Source organism: Tachysurus vachellii, chromosome 3 (genome assembly GCF_030014155.1).
Source record: "Tachysurus vachellii isolate PV-2020 chromosome 3, HZAU_Pvac_v1, whole genome shotgun sequence".
Taxonomy (NCBI): domain Eukaryota; kingdom Metazoa; phylum Chordata; class Actinopteri; order Siluriformes; family Bagridae; genus Tachysurus; species Tachysurus vachellii.
This window is the reverse complement of record NC_083462.1, coordinates 29,346,495-29,363,946: the sequence shown is the minus strand read 5'-3', so window position 1 is coordinate 29,363,946 and position 17,452 is coordinate 29,346,495. Positions and strand designations below refer to the sequence as shown.

Genomic DNA, 17,452 nt, shown 5'->3' with positions numbered 1-17,452 from the left:
CACTGATGTACCTTTACACACAAAGCTAATTAAAGGACACACTCCATGCACCTTCCCAAGTAAAAGATATATATTGATAGTACAACAGATGTTCCCTTGGTGTATCACCCAGCTGACAAAGAGAACAGTGTTCTTTATATTCAAATATTCTAAATACAATTCCTCATGTATTTAATATATTATTTCTCGGTAATGGAAAAACATTGGTCTAAACCAGTGCTTTCTAATTGGTAACACTTGCTCCAGTAACCTTGAGTCCAGAGATGTTATAAAGAATTATTTATAATTAATATAGTTAACCGGGCTTAGAAATTAAAGTAGAAAAAGTCTAAAACTGTTCAAACTGTCAGTTTTGTTTCTTTAAATCTGTGTTGGTATTCATTTATTTCATAATACATTTATCTCAGGTGAACAAAAAAACATCTCAGAATGCACAACACATCTATCCTTAAGGTGCATGATCTACAACAGCTGAAAACCAGATCAGGGTCTTCATCATGAGCACAGACTCACACTGGACAACTCAAGATTGGAAAAAGACAAAGACGTTTTGTTTGTTTGTTTGTTTGTTTTTGATCTAATCTGTTTTCTAACTGTGCCTTTTGGGACTGCTGGTGCTCACGATAGCCTCAGATTTCTGTTCTTGATTACAATGGATTCTGATGTAATCTTCCGCTGTTGTAGTCCCTTCCCCTCGAGGTTTGATCTGTTGTACATTCTGAGATGCATTTCTGCTAACCACAGTTTTAAAATTGATTTGCGTTACTGTTGTCTTGTCAACTCAAACCAATCTAACCACGTAGTAGCATTTTCACACATGATTGTGCTGCTGCCATGTAATTGACGGATTAGATAACTGCAAGAATGTCCTGGTGTACAAGTGTTCCTAATAAAGTGGACAGTGAATGTATAACAATTACTGGTGTAATACTTGTGTAATAATCCAAAACATTTGAATGTATATTTAAATAACAATATTTTAATATTGTATTACTTTATTTGATAAATTAAAAAAATTAAAACACTACATTTTTGTTCCAAAAATGTAATAGAATCTTTGGGTACATGCACGTAAGCGATGTACATCGTGCATATTCTATAAAGTATAGTGCAATGTACCCATAAAGGCCCTGAACTGTAATTTAATGGAGGCACATCATTTTAATGTCACTTCGGTTGAGGCAAAGAAAGCAATCAATGAAAATGCCATGATTTATAATTATAAACAAAAGGAGACCAAGGTAACATTAAACCTACTAATGCACTGTGGTCATTCATGATTACATCACTGAGGCATTCTACACTTAGATTACGTCACAGATCAATGCTTCTTAAATTGTCAGTTTCCTCCAGGGGACACAAAGGTCACCAGTGATGAATCAAATAATGCTCTGGTTTGTTGTTGCACGTAAGTGTTTCCTGTAATATTCTGTCAATTCTCTGTAAGCGCCCCGATGAAGAGATGCGTCGTTATGACCCCTGCCACAATGTTAGCACTCGGTCCAATCCAACAGCAGTTAAAATTCACTATGGCCACTTTAGATGTGCTTTTGTTACAGAAATATTTTTCTGGTATCACTTCTTGCAGCTCCAGTTTCTTCAAATGTGGGTGTGTCTTTTCCTTCTCAAATCACCATGCACAGGAACAAATCGTAGCTTTGCATATATATCCAGGCCTTTTCTCTGTTTACTTCTCATAAGCTGGTGCTTCAGATTGTGCAAATGACTTTATGTACATGCTCATGAATCCAGGTGCCGCAATTTGTGACCTTCACGAGCAGCTAGTAGTGTCACTACATCTCACGTGTGCACTAAACCAGTCAAGAAGTGATTGTGATTCATGCTTGTGAGGAATTTGTAAAGGGGTAGAAGTACATCTTTATAGTCAGTCATTTGAGTAATGTAAGTGTTATGTATAGAGAGAAAATGCAGCCGCTGCATGGACATTTTAAATTTGCTAAATTGGTCTCAATTTTAAAACACCGGCAGTTAAACCAAATAAATACTGAGAGAGATTAAGTGTTTATCTTCGGAGTATAATTACAAATGAACACACCTCACAGGAGCAAACAGCGGATAATAACTCCTTGGAATCTTACAGTTTCATAGGTTTCTCCTTTGACCATATTTGTAGCCCATTGTGAAATAGAGAAATACTTTGATACTAAGGGTTTCTGAAGCACCTTTGGAGGTTGGGGTCCCTGTGTGAGCCATGCTCTGAAATGCTTGCATCATAACAGCTAATTTACAGCACAAGCCTTACACTTCAAAGCTGATCTCACGGGAGCGACTAAAAAGTGGCTCAGTGGACAACATCGTGTCCGAGTAGCTGCGTCTCATGTTCGTAGAGCTGCATGTAGTTTTGATGGCCACTTCATACGGTGGCGGAGGTTCCATCTCCCAGTGGGGGGGCGGCCCACGAGCAGCTGGGCTGAAACATGTTGGCTCCATGGGAGGGTAGTCAAAATCATCCCCGTACACACCTCGTCTCTGCCTTTCCAAAGTTCTAAGACAATAAATGTATGAACACATTATTACGTTAGTATTTGATAGCGTTACAACAAATATTAGCATTACGAATACAGCAAATGTTGAGTCATGATGTTTAAAAACATAAACAGGCCAAATTTAAAGTTAAATTTGAACTCATTTAGGACAGAATTCCCCTTTATATGGCTAGGACAACTTCCTTTAAGTCCTTAGCTTTGTGTTGTTTTATGTAGCACCCTGGTCCTGGAGAAATGTTGTCTCGTTTCACTGTGTACTGCGTTAGCTATATACGGATGAAATGACAACAAAAGGAGGAGGATAATTTTATTTAAAACTAGAAAACTAGTTAAACAAACAACCTATCAGAAGATCTGCCAGCTGTAATTTTTAATTTGTCATAAAAGGATAAAACGGCATGTTCATAACCAAATGATTCATTTTTTTCTTCTTTAAAGCTTTAAATAATTCAGGTTCTAATGAATCTATCTGTAAGGGAGTAACTGGAGATATATCATTAGTTATATAGTTACTTCAATATTTTAAAATCAAACAGAACAAACAAATAATGTATTATCTCTTTTTCACAAACGAAGCTCAGCTAAATAACGTGTTAGTCTTTCAGACAAAGGTTCTGAGCTTCATAACACTAGGTGGTGCACAAACCATTTCAACTGATTCAGCGTTTGGGGATAAATGTACAAAAAGATATGCTACATTTGTTCAATGAGTGAATTATAATCATTTTAAGGAGGAAAAAAGAAAAAACAATTTGTTGTATTGACTCCCATAATCCTCTACACATGTGTGTGTGTGTATGTGTGTGTGTGTGTATATGTGTGTGTGTGTGTGTGTGTGTGTGTGTGTGTGTGTATTACATATTTCCTAATGGGTGCTTGTAGCATTTGACTACTCAATTAACATAAAGTATTAATATGCTGATTTTCTCAAACAAGAGAGCAATATGATGTGGAACGTGACATTTTCCTTGACAACAAGACTGTGTTTAACATCAAATCTCTGTCTGATTACAGTTACAGTATATCATAAACCTCCATGTTCAGTTACTTTCTAGCTTCTGCCACTTCTACTCTCCTCTTACACACCTCAATGACTCAAATCAATGAGTAAAAAAAAATCTAAAATCAATGACTAAGAACGAGTAAAATCAATGACTGAAAATCAATCCAAACAGCATTTCAGGTTCTTTAATAAAAGATGCACTTTCGTGGACAAACAAATAAGCATTTAGAGATGTACAAATTAGTTTTATATCTTACAGTATAAAATTCAGGGTAGAGAGTTTTCTGCTTAGAAAGAATTAGTTTAAAGCCATCTATCTGATTCTGAGCTGAGGAATTGCACAGTATTTAAAAAAAAGCTCCAGTCATGAGCACCATATTCACACTTTAATGGGTATTCATCATCTTTATTATCACTACTCATTTGTTGTGCGGGATGTTTTTGATTTATATGTTTGGGGTAATTACAAGAATTTCAGCCATGGTTTAAATTCACATAAACCATCGTTTAAATGATTTACTGATCACACAATGATAGTGCATCAAAGCATGCATAAAATTACAGGGGAGATTTGGGACATAATGCATGCTTGTGGGGTTAGAACACACGGTTACCTGTGCAAGAAGATGGACTGGGACTCCGGGAAGTGGTTTCCGGGCGGCGGGCTGAACAGCACGTGCCCGTAGTCGTGCGTGTATTCGTTAGTGTAGGAGCCCTGACGGCTCTTGTCGTTCATGGCCCAAAAGAGACCAAGGATGAGCATGACTGCGCCTAACACCACGCAGCATAGGCTGAACGCTTGCAGTCTGCTTTGGCTAGACGTGAGGAAAGCGGTCGAGCCGCCGGTGACGATGAGGAAGACGCCAATGAACACGGCGCCATGATGCAGAGAAGGCATCTCTCTCTATGTCTCTCTCTATGTCTCTCTCTATGTCTCTTATTCTCTCTCATGCGCGACTCCTTTAAAAGTTCCTTAAAAGTTGCATAAATCTCATCTTTTACTAGAATTAGTGCTAGAAATGTAACTTTTTTTCTCTCCCTAGGCTACAGTGTACAACTGGATGAGGTTCTCGCCAGGAGTCCTCATGATAAGTCCCTGAACTGGACTCTCAGGCACAAAGCAGACTCTCAGGCACAAAGCAGACTCTCAGGCACAAAGCAGACTCTCAGGCACAAAGCAGACTCTCAGGCACAAAGCAGACTCTCAGGCACAAAGCAGACTCTCAGGCACAAAGCAGACTCTCAGGCACAAAGCAGACTCTCAGGCACAAAGCAGACTCTCAGGCACAAAGCAGACTCTCGGCCACAGCTAAAAGCATCATTCCGATCATGCACGATCCCTCAGTTTCCGAAAGAAAAGAGCTTCGCGGCTGAATGATACCATTCAATCCGTCCTCTCCGCGAATCCCACTCGGTCATTTAGGTATTTAGGGCGTATCATGTACCGTTACTCACTAGCCAACTGGTGTGTTCAAGTGTACACTCGCCCCACCCCATTGTTTACTGAAACTCACGCGCTTCACGCGCACCGACTTTACCAACAAGCACGTGCGCTCACCATCATCAAACCTCTTTTTTTCACTTGAATAACGTATATAGTATTTCGTTTATAAAACATTTATAAAGTTTAAAAAAACGCACTATAATGCAATGCACCATGCCGTGAATCAATGTTGCATATTCTTGCCATTTCAATACGTTGTAAAGATTAATGTAATTAATTATGTATATTTTATTTCCCTTTCACGTATAACTATTTTCAACACGCGTGTTAATGATCACGCCGGACTGAGGCAATGGTCCGATTGATCTCCTTGATTCCTATTGGATAAAACAGTCTACACGCGATAACTGGAGAAGGCGTAATTGACGCGCCACTGACCAATCAGTGCTCTGTGTGGGAGGGACTTATTTTAACCTTTAGGCTGCGTCCCAAACAGCTTCCTATGTTTTTTATAGTGCACTAGTTATGATGCAAAACACGTGATTTGATGTCGTATCTTAGTGTCTTTGTACACGGAGGAGGTTGCGGTTCGGTATTCAGCCCTTCACTTGGTGAAAAAAGTACGCAAAATAAATGTAGGAGGCAAAATGTTCACGCCTTTCACGTTTTAACGCAACTGTACAGGTAGTTGTAAAAAGAGCAAGTAGAAGTAATGTTTTATATAAAACACATTTAAACAGATATTGGATTCTAACAGGCGAAAAAAGTCGATAAATTAGTTTTAGTTGTCTGTTTGTACTCCAAATGGATCCGGTGCTGTATCTCTGTGCTTTGGGGGTTTTGTTTCTTTTCTGGATCAGGATCAAAGGCCTGGATTATGTTATAATTCACCAGCGATGGATTTTTGTTTGCCTTTTTCTCCTGCCCTTGTCGGTGCTGTTTGATGCCTACTATTATGCACGCGCTTGGATCATCTTTAAGATGTGTTCAGCGCCGAAGCTGCACGACCAGCGGGTCCGAGACATCCAGAGACAGGTGCGGTGCATCCCTCTGATCTGTGTTAATGCATATTTTATTGTAGACTTACACACACACATATATACTCTTACTCTCTCTCTCACACACACACACACACACACATACACATATACTCTGTCTCTCTCTCTCACACACACACATATACTCTCTCTCACACACACAAACACACACACACACACATATATTCTCTCTCACACACACACACACACACACACACACACACATATACTCTCTCTCACACACACACAAACACACACACACACACACACATATTCTCTCACGCACACTCACATACACACACGCACTCACTTACTCACACATATACTCTCTCACACACACAAACACACACACACACACATATACTCTTCTCTCTCTCACACACAAACACACACACACATATATTCTCACACGCACTCACTTACTCACACTCACACACACATACTCTCTCACACACACTCACACACAAAAACACACACATATATACTCTCTCTCACACAAACACACACACATATATTCTCACACACACACTCACACATACACACATGCACTCACTCACACACACACTCACACACACACACACACACACACACACACACACACACACACACACACACACACACACACACACACACATATACTCTCTCTCACACACACACACATACTCTCTCTCTCACACACACATACTCTCTCACACACACATATTCTCTCACGCACACTCACACACACACTCAGAAATACACACACACACGCACTCACTTACTCACTCACACACACACTCACACGCACACACACGCACACTCACACATACACACACACCACTTTATAAAAACTGTTAATTTCTAGCTGTTATCCAATCAGTCGATCATGAAGCAGCAGCACAATGCATACATCCATGCTCATACAGGTCAAGCACTTCAGTTAATGTTCACAATAAACATCAGAATCGGGATAAAGTGTGATTTCTGTGTCTGTGGCGTGGTTGTTGGTACCAGACAGGCTGTTTTGAGCATTTCAGAAACTGCTAATCCTCTGGGATTTTACACAGAATGTGTGAAAAACAAGCAAACAAAAAAAAAACATTATGTGAGTGAATGGTCTCTTGTCTGAATCATACATCTTTTTGATGAGAGAAATTATGATCTTGTGATCTATGAAACACACATCTTTTTGATGAGAGCAGCATTATAGGGTCCACTTGTGTCAGTCAAGAGCAAGAATCTAAGGCTCATGATTTTCTTTTTCTAAGCTTCAAATTGTAGCCCATCCACCTCAAGGTTTGATGTTTTGTCCTTCTCATCTTCTGAAACTCTGCCCTGTATGTATTCATTATTCTATTAGCACATGATTGGCTGACTGGCCGATTAGATAACTGCATTAATGTGCACAAAATTTATGAACTGCATGAAGGTGCATGACTTGGCCGGTTAACTCAGTTAGAGTGTGGTGCTAATAACACCAAGGTCGCGGGTTGGAGCCTCGTACGGGCCATTTTCCAAGAGTGCTGCTGTGACATGACTCATTCACTTCTCAACCTGTCATATATTGTGGTATAGATTTCTGGGATATGGTAGCTCAGTGGATAAAGTGTTTGTCTACTTGATCAGAAGGTCATTGGTTTGAATCCCAGGTCCACCAAGTTGCCACTGCAGGGCCCTTGATCAACACTATACCTCAATTGCTCAGGTGTATAAACTGAAATAAAAATGTAAGTCACTCTGGATAAGAGTTTATGCTAAATGCTGTAAATGTAAGGTGTACAGGTGTTCCTAATAAAGTGGACAGTTAGTACACCATGTATATACGATGTCTTTCCCATTTAATGCATGCATGTCTCGAGTTCAGATGGGAATTCTTATTACTTTTCTTCCACGTAGGATTCAATAAGGAGGGAAAAAAGGAAAACTGGAACTAGATTAATAGAATTACTAGACCTATAGTCCGTTGTTAACCAAACAGGCATTATAATTGGTTCCTGTTTTCTTTATAATACATGTTTTTCTTAAATACAGAGGTTCCCAATTTCATCCATAGAAAACCACTGGCCGTTCAACAAACCTATTCTAACCCAAAACAGTGGGTTGAAGTGAGTGGATTTGGAAACCTCTGCTCCAGTACACAGTGTACACCGCCATCTCCTTTCAATCGAGATTAACAGGTTTTTTAGGTGATAGAGCAAATTAATTAGCATAATTAAGGTAGCAACATGACCAATACATGTTAGAATCAAAAAGCAAGATTTTCTGAATGCACTACAATAGAAAAAAAAGAACATTTGGGAAAGTGATTTGGTTTTTAAGTTTTAAAGTCAAATTTAGCAGCAGGGTGTTTGCTGATAAGTCTTCAGTAAGCTTATTTAATCTCTTTTTGTTCCTTTTGAGAAGAAGAATAATTAATTAAAAAAAAACTGTAGTTGAGAGTTTTATTCACTTAAGTGATCAGTTAACTATCTGGTAAATTCTGGTAGTTTCTCTGAACTTAATAAGGCTATCTATTATTTAAAAGTGACCATTTGATTGACATTGTAAATCACCAACCACAAAACCTCATGGTCGAAGGTAATTGTGAAAACATTTCCTGTAGTTTTTGAGCAATTACTTGATCTATTTTGCTGAACATTCTCTGAAGAATGTCTCTTCTTACAATGTTTTTTCTTACAATGTCTCTTTATGTTATTACTTTGTTTAAAAAAAAATGTTTCCCAGAAGCAGTGATTTGAAAAAACACAGACATGCGGTTAGCCAATGAGATTCTAATTGTCATGGCCAAGTGAAGTGTACAAAATTCATTAGATAGTAACGGGTGGAGCATCTGAGTCGGTGGAACAATTTGAGGCTGAGATTTCTATATAGGTATCGATAAAGATGATTTACGTCCTATTTCAACCCTATGTTTAACTTTACAACTGTAAATTTAGTATTCGCTGCACTTTATAAAGTATCTATTTCTGCTTTTCAGGTTCGCGAGTGGAAGAAGGAGGGAGGAAAGGCATATATGTGTACAGGACGTCCTGGCTGGCTGACCGTGTCTCTGAGGGTGGGGAAATATAAGAAGACTCACAAGAATATAAAAATCAATATGATGGACATCCTAGATGTGGACACAAAACGACAGGTGGGATCTGAGTACAAATCCACAGGGCAATCAGAGTAAATCTTGTGCATAACAACATTAAAGATAATGTTTCACTGGATTTAGTTTGTAACGGAAAGCACTTACATGTTTGTACATTTAAGGCAGTGGTGTTGGGAGATGTTTTTCCCTCAGATACATGGTTTGTTACTGATTAGATTAAAGCCTTTTGTTTAGTTTAATCAGGAATGAGAGCAGGTTGTGTAGCTCGTGTGATGCGTGACATGACCGTGCACTTCTGTTTAGGTGGTACGTGTGGAGCCATTGGTAAACATGGGTCAGGTGACAGCCTTATTGAATTCCATCGGCTGGACGCTGCCTGTATTACCTGAGCTAGATGATCTTACAGTAGGTATGTCTGCCAACCTGAATAAAAAATTCTTCCCGGTTCATCCTTCCATGCCTTTTCAGACAATGTCTGTCAGCATTATTTTATCCCCTTTCTGTCTCTCGCTCACTCTTTGTCCCTTCCCCCAGTGTATTGACTCAAAGCAATATCACAGCTTTAAGTGGAGTGTGTATATGCAATATTTCTTTGCCAGTCAATATTGTGTGTCTCATGTGGTGCATCAGAGGCTACTCCTAATTGGGTTATGAATGAATAATGGCCCTGTTTCAGTGCGTTAGGTTGGATTGGGTGCGGAAATGGCCTGTTCTACTAAAAGCGTTTATGGGTAGCAGAAATTGTGCCTGCTGTCCAGTTAATGGTTTCCATTGCTGCTGCTGCTGCAAATTCATTTGGAGGCCTACAGAGAGCATCTGTGTGGGGAAGCAAGCGAGCACAACCCTGTCTTCTCTTTCCTTAATCATATATTCCTCTGGAAATACATTACACACAGGAATACAAGCTCTAAGAATGTGTGGATATTAAAAGTTGTTAACTGGAAAAATTACACATGACCAAATGCATTTAAATACAATCCTGATGCTATCTTCCTCATCCACTTGACTCTCTCTCTCTCTCTGTCTCTCTCTCTCTCTGTCTCTCTCTCTCTCTCTCTCTCTCTCTCTCTCAGGTGGTTTGGTAATGGGCACAGGGATTGAGTCCTCATCTCATATTTATGGTCTGTTCCAACACATCTGTGTGGCTTTTGAGCTGGTACTGGCAGATGGCAGTCTGGTTCGCTGCACTGAGGTACTTGATTTTTTTTTATGTTTGTGTAATGCTACATGTTGATGTTTGTTTGTATCAGTAAGAATTCTACAATTGTAGAATTAGTACAATAGTCTGAATCATACAAATGAATAAAGAAAATCAGTCAGAGTGTTGGATAGGGAGAGAAAGAGTGGAAAGAATAATGGAAACGAATATAAAACCAATATATTTTTCATAAGTTTATATGCAGTCATTATTTATGGTCAGTAGCTGCTAATTAGGATGAGTAATGTTCCTCACTATTACGGTTCGTATACTCTTACTTTGTGGAATTTGTATGGTGTATGCATTTACCTGTAAATGGTCTCCTTGTGAGGCAGAAAGAGAACTCGGAGTTGTTTTATTCAGTCCCGTGGTCCTGCGGAACCCTGGGGTTCTTGGTGGCAGCTGAGATTCGGATCATCCCAGCTCGGCAGTGGGTGAGGCTGCGCTACAAGGCCGTGCGCGGTTTGGAGGCCATCTGTAAGGTGTTTGCAAAGGAGTCGGCTAACAAAGAGAACCATTTTGTGGAGGGGTTGCAGTATTCACTCAACGAGGCCGTTATCATGACCGGTGTTATGACTGACCATGCAGAGCCTGACAAGGTAGATCGTGTTCATACTTGGGCTGCTTATATGTTTTACTCAAAGTAAAGTAAAAAGCAACGTTCAGTCAGTTTGAATCTTACCCTGGGGACATTTCCTCTTTGGTGTGGTTCATTTAAGCAGGTGAGATCACTGCAAACACAGCTGCTTTACGAATGTATGAGCGAGGTGGATTCGGCCTGGTCCAAAGATGTTCAGTATGTTCAGGATCTAACCATTTATTTAGGACTAACTCGCTTTTCTTTGTGCTGGTTTGATTTTTATTATTTTATCAAGCACTTGCTTACGTTTTGAAAAAAAAAACATTTTTTTATCATTTACTATATTTTTGAGCAATAAATGAAATAGTTTTAATATGTTTTCAGCCCCACTACCCCTAGCAAAGCTTTTTAGCATTTTGGTGTGTGTGTGTGTGTGTGAACGCAAACTAAACTGACTAGCAAACAAAGCCACAGTTTCATTTTACTTTGATTTAGACTCAGCAAATGGAATAAGTGTGACGGTATTAGTGCTGTAAGAATTTTATTTTAATAGTAAAAGTTTAATATGGCAATCAGACTATTTTTTAACTCAGTTTTTGTCTGTATTCCAAAATGATTGGAGTTAAATTAGACCAAAACACTTTCATCATGCTCTGAGTAACAAGTACTTTTGCCATGCCATAAAAACCCACAAACTCACTCATCATGTAAATGACATTCTCCTGGCATCCCAGAGCCGTCAGCAACACTGTGAGCTAAGATTGTTATTTGATTCTTAAGTATTAAATATTTAGGAGTATTTTAAAAACTGAAAACTGAACATTTTCATTAAGACCCTTTGTATGTTTACGTGTCTGCTAGATTAATCGCATTGGTCACTACTACAAGCCTTGGTTCTTTAAGCATGTTGAGAAGTACCTGAAGGAGGATGGAACTGGTGTGGAGTACATCCCACTCAGACACTACTACCACAGACACACACGAAGCATCTTCTGGGAGCTACAGGTAAATGGGAGGAAATGTGGAAGTATAACCTAAACAGGGATGTTAAGGGGTGGTTGACGTGACATGTGATTTTAATGTAACATAGTGTAAATACTCACTAAAATGTGTTTTTTCTTACAACAATCATATGTAAATGAAGCAAATTACTGTATTTTATGTTGTAGTTTTACTTTTGGATGAAAAAATATTTTTTGTTCCTGTTTATTTAAAGGCTTTTATGCCAAATGTCCTGCGGTGTGACTGTAACATAAATGAGACATGAAATATAAACAGCTATAAAATAAACCAGCAACATTTGGAATAATTCATAAGAGCTTTGGCATTATTTTACAAATATTAACTTAATAAAAAAACGTTTTTTTACATACAAAAACAATGTACAGGAATATTTACAACAAGCAAAATTTTGTAACATAAATGCCGTCCTGTGGCTTGACATGGAAGTCACGTGGTGTGACATCACTTTAAATGCAACTAAATGCCTTAGTTAAGTTAATTTGATTTTTATCATGATGTAGCTTTCAAAGCACTGCATAAATTAACTATCACAAAAAAATAAACAGTGGAGTAAGACTTTTTTTCATTTTACGAAATATTTCTATGCGAGTGAGTGAGAAAAGAAGGTGCAAGTAAGGAGTGCAACTGAAAAACAGTTGTGAAAAATAACTGTATGTTGAATTTCAATGATGATTTTTAGAAAAGGCTTCTTAAACTTTAACATATGTGATTTGCAGTTGAAATCAGTGATATCTGTATATTTTCTCTTTACTGTAGTGTGGTGTCACACCGCAGGACATTTTATGTCTGTTGCTGTGAAAAAGGCTTAGAAAATAGCATAAAGAAGGGGAAATTCTGTGTAACAGTGACACCAACTTTTCATATTTTTTTCAAAAATATTTTTTTTCTTTTCAAAATTTCATATATTTTGTTTGAAAAATATTTATTTTGTTTGTCAAATATATATTTTGTTTGTCACATAGAAAAGAAAAATACTGTTTCACCTCTATTTGTCAAGTGCCCTAAGACAGATGTGGGGACTGTAAGCACACATTTGGGACCAATTTAAACATTTTGATTGAATGACCAAGAAAACACACAGTTATGAAAAATGAATTTATCAAACCGGATTGTACCATTACAGTTTAAAGTTTTTCTTGGATGCTATGGGAACAGCAAATGTCAGTGTCAAATTCTTTTTGGGCCTTTTTACACCTGGACACTCCATGTGTTTTCTCTGATCCGATAGCTATCTGATTTGTTAAAACTGTTCCATTTACATTAGGCCACATAAATGCGTCTTGGCGAATCGGATATCAGTCCGATCTTTCTACTCCTGCCCTAAGTGCAAATATATTTTACCTCATTTCCGGGGTAATTGAAATGGAACACACTTTGGTGTATATACTTCAATATACTTTTGTTTCTATATGTTTTACAAAGCTTTTGTTGGACGCTTTCATCACTCCAAAGAGCAATAAGTGCCTGCGTTTCGCGAGTGCTCCAACTCTGCATCATCCATGTTATTTGTTTCAGGCGTGATGCACGACTTGTGAGTCACCTGCGAGTGACGTACTTCCGTTTGGGAGGAGTATAGCACTGATATATGTGTCTTGAACAACCACATTCATTTACACCTGTCCAGTTTCATCTGAAATGCATCCCAGACCACCTCCTGAAGTGGTTTGAACGATCAGATTTATATCTGTCTCGAAAACGTTTCGGAGGGCATTTAGACCTGCTCTTTTTACGATCAGATAGCTATCCGATCAGAGAAAACGCATGAGGTGACCAGGCCCCTTTGTCTAAATTCAATCCGAAGTAAATCATTGAAATGTGACACTATTTTCATAAAAAGGAAGCATGGCGATATAGAAACCAGAAAGGTATGTTTATTTTAAATGAGGATTTAATCTACTAGACACTGAATTGTCATTGGCAGCGTCTTAATGTCTACAACCTAAACCTAATCCTGACCTTAGTATTTAGTAATCCTGATCTCAGTAATCAAAATGAAACCATTTGCCTCTTTGAAGTTGTGAGACGTTTTTTGTAAAAGGGCAGGCTTTAATGCATATCCGTGTTCTTGTTGGACATATAAGTGGTCCCCACCAAGACATAAAACCTTGTGCACACACACACACCACACACACACTATTATGTTTGCTAATGTTTTCCTCTAATGCCATTAACTGAAGGAAGATGGTGGTAATTATTGCAGACCTGATAAATTATTCAGGTTTTTGTTCTTGCTTGAGTTCAGGGGAAATTTGCTTTCTCAGTGTCAGCACATCATGGTTGATCACTCACTCACTCTCTCTCTCTCTCTCTCTCTCTCTCTCTCTCTCTCTCTCTCTCTCTCTCTCTCTGACATACGCACACGCACACACCCTGTTAGGCACTTTTAGATATTTGAAGTAAACTTCTTGATGTAAATGGGTCCCTCTAATATAAAGTGGAAGCATCGATTGCATTGGATGGATGTCTCTGATGGGTTCCCCCAGCTTATGACATCATATGATGTCCCTTTTTTGTCTACACTTTTTTTTTTCATAAGCTTTATTTTCCCCTCCTAATCTCTCTTTCCTGCCCTTATATTTAGGACATAATTCCATTTGGGAATAATCCGCTGTTCAGGTATTTGTTTGGCTGGATGGTTCCCCCTAAAATCTCCCTGCTGAAGCTGACTCAGGGCGAGACTATCCGCCGGCTTTACGAGCAGCATCACGTGGTTCAGGACATGCTGGTGCCCATGAAGCATATTCACAAGGCCATCTCACACTTTCACCAGGATATTCATGTAAGATTTAGCTGCTCATATTGTTATCATTGATCTATAATATTGTGATAATACCATGAATAATGATAAATGGATAGACAGTTATTATGATAAAAATGTACCTATTGTGTAGGTGTATCCCTTATGGCTGTGTCCATTCATATTGCCCAGCCGGCCAGGCATGGTGCATCCTAAAGGAGATCAGGATGAGCTGTATGTGGACATTGGGGCATACGGTGAACCCCAAGTGAAACACTTTGAGGCTCGGGCCTCCACACGCCAACTTGAGAAGTTTGTTCGAGATGTACATGGGTCAGTAACACTTCAGTCTGTGGAGTGTATGATACAGTGCTGTTGAGTTCTCAAATCTGATTGTCAATTAATTTTGTATAAGAACAGTATTGGCATAAATTGTAATTATAATTTAAAGTTTATAATAATGTGTTCTAATATGTTCTCATTCTACACTAAAAGAGACTTGTATGGGCGACACTCCATGTCATCAAAGGCTAAACATTAAAAAAAAGGTGTTGTTTTATATAAAAAAGCAAAATGTCTGTAAACTGACATGTAAATTTTATGAAAAAAGTCCCCATTGTCAGTGCTTTGTAATTCAGTACAGTTCAGAGCAAATCCATCTCATCCTGTTTATTAATTTACTATAACATCACACCTGGCGTATTTTATTCCTTGCTTACTGTATATATTGATTTTCTTCAGTTTGTCAGGTTCACATATCTAACACCTGGTCATTTTGTTAAGTTATAATTACTGGGCGATCTGTTGGCTTATCTGTTATTATGTGCAGTTTTTCATCTGCATTTTACTTAATATAATCCATCAATATAAAGGGACTACCAGAGGACCACTGCTGAGCAGATATTGTACTTGTACAGCAATGACAGTGTCATGGCAGAGTGTGTGCAGGTGCTGGTAACGTGCATTATTAGGCACTTTATTACACAAACTTACTTCACGTGTCCACATTCCAGGGGCATGATCCCGTGGCCCAAGTTTGAACCAGGGAACCAGCCCAACCGCTGAGAGGTTAACTGTCAGTGCCAGTCTTAAGCCCGATTACACTTGGAAGGGTTGCATCAGGAAGGGCATCAGGCAAAAATCTGTGCCAAATAAATACGCAGATCTGATGATTTGTTATGTCCCCAAACAGGGAGCAGTACAGGGAACAGCTAACATGGGGAACAGCTAACGTTTATGGGTCTGATTTCTCAGTATACATTAAATAATAGGTCTAATTATTCCATGCAAAGTATATATTAATCAAAGGCAACACTCAACCCTTTCACTGGGGAATGAGTACAAGAACGAAAAACCTTGGAAAACTTGACTTTCAGCCAGACAGTTATTCATAATGCGGCATTATAGCTGAGTACTGAGGAGTTGTAACTGCAAGGCTAATGCTATATGTGAATTTGTATTTAGTTGAATAAGAACATCATGTTTTCCGGATCTGATTCACTTGGCACAGACTTGATCAATAACATTAACTTGTTAACTGCTAAAAGAATGCTTACTCTCTTAAGTTGGCATTCTGTCAAATGATCTGATTGTCATCATGAGTGAAAGCTTTTTTAAAATTGATTACCATGGTAAAACAATGTTCCACTGTATAAAAATATGGATCCGTTAACCCTTCATAAATGCACAGTTTCTAAACATCACAGCACTGTTGGATGGATATTGTTTTCTCCAACCAGTAGTCATTTACCTGCTCAGATCATTTTTTTCAATGCTGCTGCACCTGATACACTGTCACTAGTCCCATACATGACTCCATTTCCTAGTGGGCAGGTTAAATTTGAGGAAAACATTAATCCACAAAAATCATGTGTATAGTTTATTGATAATATCATATTCATATATAGATGATAGAGAGGTAATTATTATTACATGGTAGTATACCTAATAACTCAACAAATAAATAAGTGTGTATATATATATATATATATATATATATATATATATATATATATATATATATATATATATATATATATATATATTTCACATGCTGTGCTTTGATATACAGTAAATCCTTTTTTTATTAACATGCTTCCATTCCTTCCCTAGATTCCAGATGCTTTATGCTGATGTGTACATGGAAAAAGAAGAGTTCTGGGAAATGTTTGATGGTGCTCTGTATCATAAGCTAAGGAAGGAGCTGGACTGTACGCAGGCGTTTCCTGAAGTGTACAACAAAATCTGCAAAGCTGCAAGACACTAAAGTTAGCCCTGCATAAAATGCGGGGTAAAAAAAGAAAATCGGTTTGATTAAAATGCCAACAAAAGTCAACTAGCTATAGACATTTACACCAGCTATCTTTTTTAATTGAATGTTTAACACTTTATAATTCTTACATTTAAATGTATTTTTGGCAAACAATATAAATAATGGGGATTTCAGTAAAAGATGTATTTGACACTCAGTATTGTCTTTTTATCTGCTTCTAAATGTACCTTGTTTTTACTAGATAACATGGGTATATTTTGCCAATTAAAGTATATTTCCTGACTATTTAGTATGTTCCAAGTTCCAATGTTCCATTGTTGATCAAGTAAGTCTTGTATATTAGCTGTACAGTATATAAGGCACAATTTTGTAACTCAGGTCAACAGCTATTGCTTTTCCATAAGTGCCACCTGTAAATCCTCTTTAATGTATTTTTCTTCTCTTACAAATGAACAAAATACAAAATACAGACTGCTCTTTTGTCAACTAAGTATGTCTTTATTAAATTATTCCAATACACACATACACAAAAATATGTTGTTTCCACTGTATCACCACTCAAATAAATATACATTAAT

At 38.0% G+C, this 17,452-nt stretch overlaps 2 protein-coding genes across 2 annotated transcripts; one reads left to right on the top strand and one right to left on the bottom strand.

Annotated features, from left to right (window-relative positions):
* Positions 1 to 1,067: 1,067 nt before the first annotated feature.
* Positions 1,068 to 5,048, bottom strand: si:dkeyp-51f12.2 (uncharacterized protein LOC100151460 homolog). The gene is made up of 2 exons (XM_060865043.1): positions 4,125 to 5,048; positions 1,068 to 2,506 (listed from the first exon to the last, which is right to left on the bottom strand). Exons 1-2 carry the CDS (start codon positions 4,406 to 4,408, stop codon positions 2,260 to 2,262), a joined length of 531 nt encoding a protein of 176 aa, XP_060721026.1. The 5' UTR covers positions 4,409 to 5,048; the 3' UTR covers positions 1,068 to 2,259.
* Positions 5,049 to 5,577: 529 nt separating this feature from the next.
* On the top strand, positions 5,578 to 17,364 carry dhcr24 (24-dehydrocholesterol reductase). The gene is made up of 9 exons (XM_060866657.1): positions 5,578 to 5,989; positions 8,948 to 9,103; positions 9,368 to 9,473; positions 10,138 to 10,256; positions 10,598 to 10,861; positions 11,704 to 11,847; positions 14,447 to 14,644; positions 14,757 to 14,935; positions 16,715 to 17,364. The coding sequence occupies exons 1-9, from the start codon at positions 5,759 to 5,761 to the stop codon at positions 16,866 to 16,868; spliced, it is 1,551 nt and encodes a 516-aa protein (XP_060722640.1). The 5' UTR covers positions 5,578 to 5,758; the 3' UTR covers positions 16,869 to 17,364.
* The last annotated feature ends 88 nt before the right edge of the window (positions 17,365 to 17,452 follow it).